Source organism: Papio anubis, chromosome 6 (genome assembly GCF_008728515.1).
Source record: "Papio anubis isolate 15944 chromosome 6, Panubis1.0, whole genome shotgun sequence".
NCBI classification, from domain to species: Eukaryota; Metazoa; Chordata; class Mammalia; order Primates; family Cercopithecidae; genus Papio; species Papio anubis.
In genome coordinates, this window is record NC_044981.1 from 133,310,830 (window position 1) to 133,325,378 (window position 14,549).

Consider the following 14,549-nt stretch of genomic DNA (forward strand, 5'->3'; position numbering starts at 1 on the left):
TGCCCCGTGCTTTGCTCAGAAATAAAATGATCTTGTCATTAAGGATGTTTTCAACTCTGCTTGCCATTAAAATCTAAGCTAAGACAAAAGGGTAAGAGAAAAGATCTAATGAGGTAATTTTAAGGAACTTTTAAAGAATGGTCATTGCAAGATGAATCATCCTTTTCTAAGCTAGTGTATACTTGAAGGCATCCTCATCTCTACGGACATGATGCTTTACCTGTGTTGTTTTGGACACACTAATCTCTCAAATGTGTTAAAACAAGAATAATAATAAAAAAAAAAATTCACTCTCTCAGTAGAGGCTCATCAATCTCAACGTGTTACAATTCTGCCACCTTGTGGGGACTTTTTAAAGTACTAGAAATAGATAATGGTGAAAATGGGGTATGAAAGGAGGACAGATAGGCTTGTTTTTCATTTGCCTTTGCTTGGTAGGTTACAGGTTGTAGGCAGACAGGACTTGGCTGGGGAGTCTAGCATGGTGGTGCACCTGTTGATTACATCAGTGACGTGGTTGGGAATAATTATGGAGGAAGCTATGCTTCCCAAAGCCTTGTTTAGGGAAGTAGATAGTGCACCAAATTAGTAATGGGGCCAAAACGTTTTCACCCTCACAGTGTCACTTGTTTGACTTCAGGTCAGAATAAAGCAATGGTCGTTTCTATCTGCAGATTGGTGGCTGACATTTGGAAATGAGTTCTTAGATTCAGTAGTGCGTATAATTCGTTGATAAGCATCTCTTGAATTTCCTACGTCCTGAGCAGAGATTTATGTTGCATTTATGAAAACTGGCATCTTTGTTCTTGAAAGCACCAAACAATGAATCATCATAGAAATTGCATAATTTTCTTCTTTCATGAGTCAATAATTCCCCTAATAAATGTGGGCTAAAATCACATCTGATGCTTATTTGTCATGATTTTCTTTATGGATGAATAAGTGGAAGATATTTTTTATAGCACTGACTTTAATCTTCTAAAATATAAAAGCCCTACTCAAGATGTTTATTGAGAAACTGAATTATTGTTAACAGTGCACTTAAGCTCTTTTGGTGGGTCTTGGGCATTTACAGTAATATTTATACATTAATGTCTAAACAGGGATTCCTTGATATGTGGAAAATGTATGTTTTCTCTTTAAATACATATCAGTAGCCAATCAGTTTATCCTTTGGCCTTGACTGTACTTAGCTCTTAAAGGTGTAGCACTAAAGCTCCTAGGGAAATCACTTTCCTTTCCTCTATTCTTTCCTTCTCTGTTCGCTTCTTTTCCTCAAATCCCAAAGAGACCTCATCAGTACAGGAACTCTCCATGGCTACTTGTATTGTTTTTCTTAGTTTTCACATTTTAAACTGTGAGGTTTACAGCTGAACTCTTCAATAAAATTCAAGTAAAAGAATGTAGCCAGCTTATTATCTACAAATCCACACAAGCTATCCTTGTTAAAAAGACTTGGTCTAAACAGTGCACATACTTGCAGAGAACTTGTCACGTTTCCACATGTCAACAAATTTCTGTAATACTTGAAGTTCAGCCTCTTATCTACCTCTACCTCCTGCCATCCTCCATGAAAAATATCCACAAATAGAACACGTAGAAATGTTTTCTCTAGCTCTGAATGGGCTAAAGAATAACAGAGAAGTATAAAGAGAAGACAAGCTACCATACTATGAAATGAGATAATATGCATGAAATGCTCTTTAATCTAGCATGTTCAACATGAATTAATCATAAGATTGACATAATCCATTTCACAGGGCAGAGCTTTCTCAAGACACTCTTACATTGCCCTGTAGTATAGTGAATGTTGTCCTCATGCTGTTAGTTGCTGGCAGGATTGGGTGTGATGGGTGTAAAGAAGAAAAAGAAGGGCACTGAGAATAGGAGATCTTTTCTGTCAACTGTGCTAGCACAAATATGGAGCTCATAAATAGGCAGTTCTCACTTCAGGAGTTAACTTTTAAGTCTTAGTTCTTAAAGAACTCTTAAAAATCTAAATTCTGGGCCAGGCATGGTGGCTCATGCCTGTAATCTCAACACTTTGGCAGACTGAGGCAGGTGGATCACTTCCCAAGAGTTCGAGACCAGCCTGGCCAACATGGCGAAATCCCGTCTCTATTAAAAATACAAAAATTAGCCAGGCACGGTGGAATGCACCTGTAGACCCAGCTACTCAGGTGGCTGAGGCTTGAGGATTGCCTGAGCCTGGGAGATTGAGGCTGCAGTGAGCCATGATTGTGCCACTGTACACCAGCCTGGGCGACAGAGCAAGAAAAAAAAAAGAATCTAAAGTCTGATACAAAAAAGGAAAATGGTGAGAATTGAAAATTATGGAGGACTTATTTAATAACCACATCATTACAATGCATATATCATTACATATCAAACCAATAAAAGGGTTTGGAATTGCTTAAAAATTGAATACTTACCACATCTCTTTTTTTCCCAGCACCTGTCACCCACCCTAAAAATGTGAAAAGTTAAACTAACTAGAATAATTAAGTTAAAGAAACACAGAAGTTAAACTAACACAAGAATAAATACAGAGATGGAATGTTACTTTGAGCCAGGCATGGTGCTGGTACTTTGCATAAAATGTATAACTTATTCCCTTGTAATAGTAATCCTAGAAGGAAGATATTACTATCCTTATTTGTCCGTTAATTATTTTACTTTTAGAAAGGACAAGTAACCTGCCAGAAATCATGGAATAAAAGTGGGAGGGCTATGGCAGAAAAAGCAACTCTCTCTCTTTTTCCCTGACCAGCAATAATAATATCGTATTCAACTTTGCACTTAGTAGATGCTTAATAAATATTTGTTATAAAATAAACTGTAAAACTTTTAACTTTTAATAACCTTTAAAAAGAAGACAACTTTTTCCCCCTACACACAAAAAAAGAACGTAAGAAAGGAATCAAATTAAAACAGAAGATATGTGTGGCTCCATGATCTGAACTCTAGAATATGATACAATTAATAGAGATGGAAAGTTCTAAAAAATCTAATTCTGACCACACAGTCGGAAATAATTACAATGTGCAAAAGAAGGGGGAATAGGCTGGGCACCGTGTTTTGTGCCTGTAATCCCAGCACTTTGGGAGGCCAAGGTGAGAGGATCACCTGAGGTCGGGAGTTCGAGACCAGCCTGACCAACATGGAGAAATCCCGTCTCAACTAAAAATACAAAATTAGCCAGGCGTGGTGGTGCATGCCCGTAATCCTAGCTACTTGGGAGACTGAGGCAGGAGAATTGCTTGAACCCGGGAGGCAGAGGTTGCAGTGAGCTGAGATTGTGACATTACACTCCAGCCTGGGCAACAAGAGCGAAACTCTGTCTCAAACAAAAAAAAAAAAAAAAAAAAAAAAGAAGGGGAAATAGCAGTTGGAATTTAGATATCTGGGTTTTAGTTCCAACTATCGCTCATGTTGGTAACCCTGGGCCATGCTGTAAGTTTGAGGGCTTTCTTTCCTCATGTGCAAGTTAAGAGTTGGAATCTTTAGGGTGTCTTCTAGCTCTGATGTTCGGTGATTCTTTCTAAACCAACCAATTTGGCGTGCTACTCAACTTTTTGCTTCTGTCTCATCTACTAAGTGGAATGCTCTGTTTTCGGAAAAGTTAAAACATACACTGCTGAGAGGAAATGGAAATCGAAATTAGAACAGAAGGTTATAAAAAAAAAAAAAAAAAAGAACCTTAAATGAGTAAAAATCTCCATTCCCAGATGGGCAAGTATCTTTATTTTGAGAAAAAGGGAAAAAGTGTGATCTCTAAATACCACAGAAAAATGTGCTTGAGAGGCCCTATAAAATGAAGTTTGTGTAAGTACTTAGAAAAGTAAGGTGATCCATGGAGGCTGGCAGGGTTATCCCTAAAAATCCAAACCAGCACAGGTTGAGAGACCTGCCTGGAGTATGTTCTAGTGATAGATAAGAAGGTCCATGAGGTTCTGCTTGATTGAATAAGGTACTCGATTAGGAATTAGTAGCATTATATCTATCAAAAACGTTAAAACATTCTTGGTTGCATTAGTAGAAATATGGTAACAATTAAGGGAGGGAGGGGTCCCACCGTCCCCTGAGCTGGTGACTTCCTTTTGAGTAGTAGGTGCCATATTATGAAGGGAATATTTCAAATTTAAGAATACTGATCATAGAGGGGATAACAATTAGAAATGAGGTAATACAAAGAATACTTGAACTAGGGAAATGGTTAGCCTAGGGAAGGAGAAGACAGCTATTTTCAAATTCTTGAAGGGACGTTAGAGAATACATAATAAAGTATTTTTGCCTGTAGAAACACAATCATTACGTAGAAGTTTTGGGGACTCATTTTTACCCCAATATAACCAATGGCTTTCTAACAACTCGATCCTGCCTTGTCATAACACTGGAAAATCTTGTCAATGAAGTGTTCAAGCAAAGGCTGTAAGTATCATATAAAAGGAATTCATGCATTAAGATGGTGATTGGACCAGATGATCGTTAGGGCTCTTGCCAATTTCACTTTATACTTTTAAGTTAGTTGTTTAGAAATTAGGCTCTGTTTTCTCCTAGAAACATTTTTATAAGTGGACATTAGGATCCAAGGTCAAAAAAGTTCATTCAACTCATGATGTTTTCTAATTCTTCAATTGAAAATGCATTCTTGAGTCTGAGAAACACATGATTTTCAGGTACATAAGGGTGAAGAGGAGGATCATTAACCTTACCTTTGCTAAGCAAAGATCTAGCCTGTGGCTGAATTATAAAAGAACTGACGAAACATTCTGGAATCCATGTGGCAGATCTCAGGAATGCCTTAGGATGAAATCAACACCTGGAACTAATCCCCACATGACTGATGGTTTTCCACTTGCTAGCTGTGGGATCTTAGGTATTTTCCTTTGTAAAATATAATACTTCCAGCAATATAAATAAATGTAAATAAAACAATTAATAGTGTGGAGATCAAATGAAATAACAGATACGAAACGCCTGGCAGAGTACTGGACACGTAGTAGTTATTCACTAAATGCAGGAATTCCTCAGATTGTCTATGTGGGTATAATTTTTCCAGTTTTCAAAGAACTTCCACATACATTATCCCATTTGATTTTTCATAATAACTCTATGTGGTAGGCAAGGTAGGTGAAATATCCATATTTTACAAAGGATGAAAGGATGCTTGGAGTGAATGACCAGTTTCCTTGAATGATGGTTATTTGGCCTCCCATTGAATAAATATTTCTAGTGCAAGGAGCACATCGCTTAACCAATTCCATCGTGGACACTAAGGAAGAGAATGAGATATTCAAGAGTTTTCAAGATCTGCACTCAAGACAACATTTCCCACCCATTACTGGTATGGAATACAACCGCAGCACATGAGCTGTAAAGAGTGTAGTGACCATGACCGTCTTTGTTGTATTGGTGGTAAGAATGTACATTGGCATAGCCTGTGGAAGAAGCAATTCAGGTATGTGTATTGAAAACCTTAGACATATTCATCTTTTGGTCTTATAATTTCCTAACTACTTATTAATTTTAAGAATAATTGGAAATAATGAAAAAGTTTGATGCATAGAGGAGCTCATCAGAGTATAGTTTCTAATAGTGAAAAACTGGAAACACTCTCAATAGCCTACCATGGTCTATTAAAAGAGAAGAAACTGGAAAGGCAGAGTGTTCCAGAGATAAGGAGTCAGACTTTGGAGTCTGACTCGCTAGAATCAAATTCTTACTCTGCCTTTTACTAGTGATGTGAGTGGGTTGGTTACTTAAGATAGCTAATTCTTATTAACTCGACTAAAAATAGAAAGACTATGTTTTATGGAGCCGTTATGAGAATTACATATATATTGAATGAAAATTCTTTAGCCCTGGGCTGGTGAAAGTACTAATTCTTATCATTACTATATAGTACTTACGCCATTTATTAAACATTCAGTATATGTGAGTCATTTAACAAACATTATCTTTTAAAACTCTGATAAAAATCTTTGATGTCTGTGCTGTTAATATCCTCATTTGACAGATGAGGATACAGAAATAGTCTGCGGCCAAACCACCCTGAAAGCATCTGATCTTTTCGTATCTGGAAAGCTAAGCAGGGTTGGGCCTGGTTAGTACTTGGATGTGAAACTGAGAAATAGATTGGCTAGGTAGCTTTCTCAAATTCACACAGATGGTCGGTTACAGTGCTGGGATTTGAACACCAGCAGTCTGACTTGAGCCCATGCTCCAATCAAGGCTATGTGACCTCCAATGCTATAAATAGTTGTGTGTCTCTGTGTGTATATATACTTAATACTTAACATAAAATCATATTAGACACACACATTTATATGATGTTTAGAAACAGTTTTTATTTATTTATTTATTTTTATTTTTTGGAGAAGGAGTCTCACTCTGTTGCCCAGGCTGGAGTGCAGTGGCACGATCTCAGCTCACTGCAACTTCTGCCTCCCTGGTTCAAGCGATTCTCCTGCCTCAGCCTCCTGAGTAGCTGGGACTACAGGCACACACCGCCACACCAGGCTATTTTTTTTGTATTTTAGTAGAGAAGGGGTTTCACCGTTGTTGCCCACGCTGGTCTCTAACTCCTGAGCTCAGGTAATTTGCCCACCTTGGCCTCCCAAAGTGCTAGGATTACAGGCGTGAGTCACCCTGCCCGGCCTAGAAATAGTTTTAGTGGTGTATTATCAGTTTCTAAAAACAGGACACCAAATTGTATAGAGGTAGGACACCTACTATGCAGATAAAAAGGCCTGAAAACCAACATGGTTGCCTCTGTCGTGGTATTATAGGTGGCTTTTATTCTCGATTCTGGATATTTCTGTGTTTTCCAACATTTCAACTGAAAATGTACTGTTTTGTAAACAAAATTAAAGGAAGAAGTATAGGTAAGTCATTCAACAAAGATGTAAGAATAGGTTTTGATAGGTTATATTTCCTTCAATTCTAATAGCACAGTGTACTAGATATCCTGAATAATCTTCCTTCTGAAATGACTCAGAAAACTAGGTAAAAATTAGAAAGCAATGGGGATAATATCCTGAATAATCTTCCTTCTGAAATGACTCAGAAAACTAGGTAAAAATTAGAAAGCAATGGGGATAATATAAACACTTACATGTGTCAGAACTGGGGTGGGTGTAGGAAAGGCTGGGGTGGGAACTGGCTCAGGCTGGATAACTATTTCAGCTGGAGCTGCTCCATCTTCATCTTCACGGAGTTTCTGATGGACAGAGCGACCAATGTCAGCGTTTTTGAAGGATACAGGCCTTGCAAAGTCCATGGGGCTAATAGAATGTAATAAAATAAGATTTTTTCATTTTCATTTTTTTGCTTCCTTAGAATTAAGCCCAATCTCTGCATGCCGTTTTAAGTCCATCAGTGTGCTTTTCTCAGTCTAAATTGAACATCCTCATTGTTTCCCTCCTCCCCTGCATAGCGTAGACAATGTAGATGCATTGGGACCCCGATACCGAAAAATAAAAATAAGAATTAGTAGTAGTAATGAGGAGATCCACTTACACAGAGTTAATAACAAGATTCCACACACAGCCTTCAAAAGGAGGAATATTTCTGAGTGGAGAAGGTTGAAATTCAGGCGGAGCACCCCCAACGAAAAGCTTTTTAACTTCAAGAGGCTGTTCAACTGTCAGGTTTTGCATATATCTTCTGTTTTCATCGACTTGAACTGTAAAGATGCTGATAAAATATTAAAAATAAGTATAAATCACATCTCATTCAATACAGTTGGAAATCAAATTCTTTCCTGCCACCCTTCACCCCTCTCAACCATAGCTTTTAAGGGAGCCAAAATTGGATGGTTAGGAATTCTACACTAAGCAAACGCAGTTCTCAGGATCTCGTCCCATGACACCCTTGTTCACTCTTCCTGAAAGTTTATACCGAAACCAGGTCATGGTGCGCTGCAGCATTAGCCTCTGGTGGAGTTGACAACAGCACTGTGCAGCCCAACACATGAGGTTGTGACAACTGAGGCTTCTGTACTGTGCAGTAATGTCTAATTGTATAAGGGTCGGCGGGTTTAGCATAGCGTGGGGTCTTTCTTGGGTTGTGCTGGCTATTATCTTCTTGCTGGGGAACAAACCATCCTCCTGAGAGCTTAGATTGCAGGAATCAACAGCAAACACTTAAAGCACATTTTATAAAGAATGTAGCTGATGGCTTTTGAATAGAAGAGGCAGGCAAGAACACCCTGCTAATTGTTCCTTGCAATGATTTTCCTTAGTGGCTGTTTCATTAATTTCCCTAATTTGCTTATGAGAGATAACTCACACACTGCTAATTGAGAACCTCATGCTACTTATTTACAACAATCCTTGGAACCCTGGGCCAAGAATCAGAAGGAGACAAAGAGTTCTGATGAAAATGACCAAAGGCATTTTCTCTTTTGTTCCGGAAGCAAGTTTTGAGTTTCGGTCTTAACAGTCATCACAGTGCTATTAGTCATAAGCATTAGTCACTAGCCTGAGGATCATGAATGGATTACTGAAAGCTTACTTTATATGTGGAGAGAAAACCAAAGTACTTGGGTGGAAACCTCAGTCCTAAAGTGCCCTCTTACTTGATTTTATGAAGAAAAACCACATGTAGAACTGGAAAAAACAATAAGCCAGGGTAAAGATGCTCCGAATTGGCACTTTAAAAGCAAGAGAATTCAAAAGTAAGAGAAAGGGACAAAAAATGGATTTTGCTGTTGCTCAAAATGTCACTGTTAAGGGGGTGAAGAAGCCACCGGTAAAATTTAGTTTCAAAGAGAAAATAGGGGAAAATGACATACTTTTGAGGTTTCTTTCTTTACCAAACTATGGAAAAATGTGTTGGCAAAACCAGAAGGTTCAGCTTCCTTGCTAAGAGTGTCGGTGGTTTTCTGAGACGAGAATTTCAGAAAACCACTCACTTCCGGGTATGTGTGACTCATTGAGAAACCCCTCCCCCACACCCTTTTTCCCCTTTAGCTGAAAGCAGCCTCTTAGCAACATGATATCACAGGGATCCTAAGGGTTTTAATGAGGGATATAAGCCTCTCTTAAAGATTGTCCAAGGAGAGTAAATCTCTGTTCTTGATCAGAATTTTACAAAGCTAGAGGCCTTCCTCTTTATGGTGTAGCCTCTCTTTGTAGTGTGGTTCTGCCACAAGGACCATCATAGTGACCCTTTTTTTTTTTTTTTTTTAAACCAGTTCACAGGGTGGTGACGGAGAATGAGTGTGGGCTTTCAGGAGGAACATACTGGAATTAAGTACTAGTGTGGAAGCCTACTAGCTGTGTGACCTTGGGCAAGTTATTTAATTACGCTCAGGTCCATTTCATTCATTTATAAGATGGAGATAAAAATGCCTACTTCAAACAGCGGAAAATATTAATTAAGGGATTCCCCTGAAGCTGTATTACTTAATAAGGGCATTGCTAGAAAACTATAGCTAAATCCTGCTCATATTTTACCTTTTAGGAGCACCAAATCTAGATCATTTATTTAGTTTTCATTGAGAAGGACATTGTCAATAAGTCCATTATGATTCTGGTGTGTTTTCCATTTTTAAAAGTGTTTATTTAACAGCTTTTAGTGAGGCCTACTATGTGTAAAAAGGTACATTAAACTTTGTATTACTTTAGGATTGTAATAGGTCAGCTTTATTTATTTATTTTCTTACAGTTTCAATGGCCGATTCTTAGAGTTTCATAATTACCTTATTACTTATACCCTATTTCTTATTTGTTTGGAATATGGGTTTAAGATTTTTTTTTAAAAGCATATCAATTGGATTGCATACTTGGAAGAAGATATTAAGAGAAATAAGTGTCCTAGCATTTGTTATTTACATGATAAATAAAATCTAATCTTTTTTTCTGTTTGAACATACTTTGGATGTTAAGAAAGAAAATATTTAGGTTTCAGTGTTAAAATCTTTATCTCATTCTGGAAACCCCAAGTGACTCCTAAAATATCTCACCCTACTTTGTGACCTTTAGCCTATTCCTGTACCTGTGTGAAGAAAGCTTTCCCAGAAGAAAAACTCAGCTCATTTGCTTGTCCTATTTGCTTAAGTAACTACTTCAGGCTCTTAGGGTTTGATGTTTTTGTCCAGTGAGAACTACTGGCCACCAAGGCAGACACCAGGAGAAGGCTCAGAGGACAAAGCAGATATAGGAGGCAGAGGTCACTGGAGTGCCAAGAAATTAGATACCAAAGTGACTGAAGGGAAATTTTTCCAGATGAAGGGGTGGAAGGGAGAGAGAATGAGGGAGGTGGAGTAAAGAGAGGCAGAGGGCAAGGGAGAAAGAGCTTCTTGAGAAGCTTGGCCCCCAATTTGGTAAAAATCCAATTATTTTGTGAGGTGGTATTAAAGCTATCATTTTGTCCAGGATTTTAGGAAAAGAAATGATGATTGACATGCATAGTCTGAAAAGTGTTGGGATAAAGCAAATATCTCAAAATTAATAATCATATATCATAATCAACATTAAGTAATATAAACATTTATAGTCACACAAAAATGTAAGAATAATCTCTCGGCTGTGCACAGATGGAGGTATTTGAGTCAAATATGTCTCATTTAATACCTGACCCTGTTATTTGTAGTATATGATTTTGAGCAAGTTAGTTAATATTTTCTCATCTGTGATGAAAGGATGTTATTACAGATCTCACATACATTTAGAACAATTAAAACAAATCATCTTTGTCTAGTATGTTACACAAATCATGCCATAGAATAGGCATATAAAGCATTAAAAAATGTTTCTGGGTGAAGTTCTCATGGTCACTCGTGATCTCTGGTTAATCAGTTTAATGTGGCACTTGCTTATAGAGTAGATGGCATTTTAACCTTAGAGTGCCAAATGAGCCATTATGGTAGCAAATGTGTTCTTGTTTTGGCACAGAGCTCAGTGACTACACTCTAATATATCTAATATATTATCCTGTAATTAACAATGAATGGCAAAACTGTTTGTTTATATGGCCAATTAACTAAATGACCAGTTTCCAGTGATGTACCATATACTGAACTTAATCAAATAAAGGTTGGATTGATGGTCAACAGCTGTGAAGTTGGCATAATAAAATGCCCTTCTTAAAGAAGCACCTGTTAAAAGGACACTTTGGTACAACAGTGTAATGCATTTGGGAATTCCAGAATTCTTTCTCAACAAATAACACATTTTGAGTGATTTTGGTCAACTAATTTCTCAAATCTGCAGTTATTTATTGAAATTCTTTAACATTTAAATGTGTGTGTGTGGTTTTTTTGTTTTGTTTTGTTTTGTTTTGTTTTGTTTCTTCCGAGATGGAGTCCTAGATGGAGTCTTGCTCTGTTGCCTAGTCTGGAGTGCAGTGGTGCGATCTCAGCTCACTGCAACCTCTGTCCCCCGGGTTTAAGCAATTCTCCTGCCTCAGTCTCCAGAGTAGCTGTGATAACAGGGGCTCACTAATATGTCTGGCCAATTTTTTTTGCATGTTTAGTAGAGACGGGATTTCACCATGTTGGCCAGGCTGGTCTCGAACTCCTGACCTCATGACCCACCTGCCTCGGCCTCCCAAAATGCTGCGATTACAGGCGTGAGCCACCGTGCCTGACTAAAGTTTAAATCTTTTAAAAAGTCCTTTCCACAATGAAAAGGATTAAAGTTTGTCAAAGTGTCTAACATCTAATCTAGAAGACATGTAAAACCAGGATTCTAAAACATTCTAAGATTCAAATGAGAGCATTCAGTTTGCATTTCTCCTCACGGACCAAGTCTGCAATATCTGGCTATTAGATTAGTAAAAGTTCTTAGTTTGCCCAAATATTGATCCCTCATTTGTCTCAATCATGGTTTCTAAACATCTCAGTAGCCATTCTGCATGAATGCTTAGTATCAATTCAACTTAAAGCCTAATCCTCTTAATAATAATAATAATAATAATAATAATAAAATCTGAGGAAAGCTTTGCTATTTACTTAGAAGGTAAGAAATCTTTATTACTTATCTAAATGTTTTCCACAAGAGGGTAATTAGTAAATGTAGGTCTTTCACTGCAGGATAGTATCAGCTTGGCCGAACTACTGCTACATATTCATACTCATTACATTTAAAAGTATCCTCTGTGTTTTGACACCTCATCAAATTGGATTTCCAGTTCTTTTCTGTGTCTTCAGTCTGATACATGGATTGCTGGCTTGGAGGTCTGAAGCCCCTGAAGTCTCTGGGTTTCTGTTTCCTTTTTCTCTAATTGTTCTTCTAAACTAAGTATCTCTCTGAGTTGTCATACAGTATTTTGGTGAAAAATACAGATGACTTTCCTAATAAAGTAAGTATAAAGTATCGCAGCATTCTAAAGAAAGTCATCAGTTTGTGCATGAGTGAAGCCAATTCCCAGGCCCAGGGCTGGGGGCAAGTGCTCTGGTAGATTTGTAGAAAGGTGACCAATCTCAGGGCGGCAGTCATTTTCCTCCCCTCCCTTGATTCTGTTCCCTCAGGAAGCCACTCTGCAGGTACCCTGCAAACCTTGGGAAGGGGGACAGGGACAAGATGTGCACTTAATAGGCTCAGTAGGTCCTGCAGTTGCTGCCACACTCCGTATCTGTGATAGCTAAGCAGCTGCCATAACCGCTTTGGAACCTGAACGAGACAGCAGCCGCCAAAGCCTGCTGGTTCCAGTGGAGCTGTTTTGTGTGTTTCGCTGTGTGCGTACCTTATTTGAGGAGGGGCAGAGAGAGAGATTTTTCTTATTTATACCTTCAGAAAATGCATTTGGTTTTTCCAAAGGTAGAGATAACTGCACAAATAGAAATGTTAAGGGTGGAACTCCTAAGGGCCGAGGCAAATGAGGTTCCCGAAGTATGAAAAGTAAAGAAGAGGGAATTAAGCTACTGTATCCTTTTGCAAGGCACAGTAGGTACACACACACAGAGGTTCAGGCAGATACTGATGGATACTGGTGCTAGCAAAGGAAGTTCACCTGAGTTACAATCATAAATATTTTAGTGCTATTGTTACCCTCTAGTTCGCTCTACATGAACGGAATGTTCTCTTCCATCATGAAACAGATTCGGCTCTGGTCTGACTACAATTTTCCTCATTGTTCGTGCCCCTGTGGAGAGATGCACTTCCAGACGGCCCCTGTTGAGGAGTATTGCATAATAGGCCTGCAAAAGCAAGTGGTTATTGAAGATTAAACAGAAGTCTCATTTATGACTTAGCTTTAGAGATTCCCTAGCAGAACCACAGGTTCATCTGCTCTGAGAACTTACCTGAGAAATTAAGACTTTTCTCAAATGGTTTTGAAAACAGCTGGAAATATCTTTCTAATAAGTTACCATTTATGCTTGTGAGATGATCTGCAAAGTGGATATATTAATATAGCAGTTCTCTGCAAAGCAGATTTGTGATGCTGAAAGTAACAGCTGTGCTTGCGTTGGTCCTCTAACTTACAAAACCCATCAGGAGACAAAGTGTGTCAACAAAATCCCTGTCCTTTATATTCACAAGTGGATAGCTAGCTTCTGAGAATCAGGACTGACTCTCAACCTTGTGGCATTCTGAGTATTTAGACTTCAATTTGTTCTCTGAGCTGGTGGAATAGATTGCTATCACAAACATGTAACCTGCCTCCCACATTTAGAAAGAAGGAAGATAAATTTTCATCCACAAACATGCCTGCTTTCTTCTTGCTGCTGTTACTATAGCAACCAGTGTGGTTTTGATATCCCATCATGAACCCCAGGGAGCCTAAATGCAGTCCTTGTCCCTAGAGCTGATGCCACGTGCTCTCCCTTTCTTGTGGAGTATGGGAGCACCTGACGCACAGTGATGGCTCAGTTCTCCATGAGTCATCTGTGGTGGTAGAGACAGTTTCCATCAAACATCATCATGTTCCAGTAATTTACTAAATCATGTATGTCGTTACATGTCCTCCACAAAACATTTTGAGGATCTGGATAAGTGCTCACCATCTGTCAAAGGGAAATCACAAACTACTCACTCAATTAAAAATTCCTTAGCTCATGGATTGTTCGACATATCAAACCCATTTAGCAGAACGGAATCACAAATAACTCTATAGGTATCAAAACTGTTAGCTTTGAAGTATGAAACATGTCAATTTAACCAGCACTGAATCTAAATCTAATTATGTATAACAGATTTACACTATTTAACATTGGGTCCTCCTTCAGATAGCATATACTATGATATTTTATAAACTAGATATGAGTTATTAAAATGTTAAAACATTAAAATGTCATTTTAACTTAATTTATACTATAGTACTTAGTGTTTTCTTATTGTAATTGTTTTAATAGGAATCTGTTTTATTTTAGGCACTATCCTGAAAGCTGGTGATTCACATTCATTCTTTTGTCTTGAGGGGGAGAAATTTGGAGCCAGTAGGTAGTGTTTAAAAATCTGGCAATGATGAAGGAATCAAGTATCCTTTAGTGGAAATCTATTTCAGAATATTTGATCTGGTCTTCTTATTATAACTAGCTTATCATTTGCAATAGTGAGAAAAAAGTTTATTTTTCAAGATAAAGAAAATAATTTAAGAGG

At 38.0% G+C, this 14,549-nt stretch overlaps 1 protein-coding gene across 7 annotated transcripts in view; it reads right to left on the minus strand.

The window, feature by feature from the left end:
- The window catches only part of LAMA2 (laminin subunit alpha 2), a 618,419-nt gene that overhangs the window by 15,346 nt on the left and 588,524 nt on the right, over positions 1 to 14,549 (minus strand). For all 7 annotated transcript variants that reach the window (XM_021936880.2, XM_021936881.2, XM_021936883.2 and 4 more), the window contains 3 exons: positions 12,999 to 13,147; positions 7,522 to 7,698; positions 7,118 to 7,286 (listed from right to left, as the gene is read on the minus strand). In XM_021936880.2, coding sequence (XP_021792572.2) covers positions 7,118 to 7,286; positions 7,522 to 7,698; positions 12,999 to 13,147 — 495 coding nt within the window. The remainder of the gene's footprint in view (positions 1 to 7,117; positions 7,287 to 7,521; positions 7,699 to 12,998; positions 13,148 to 14,549) is intronic.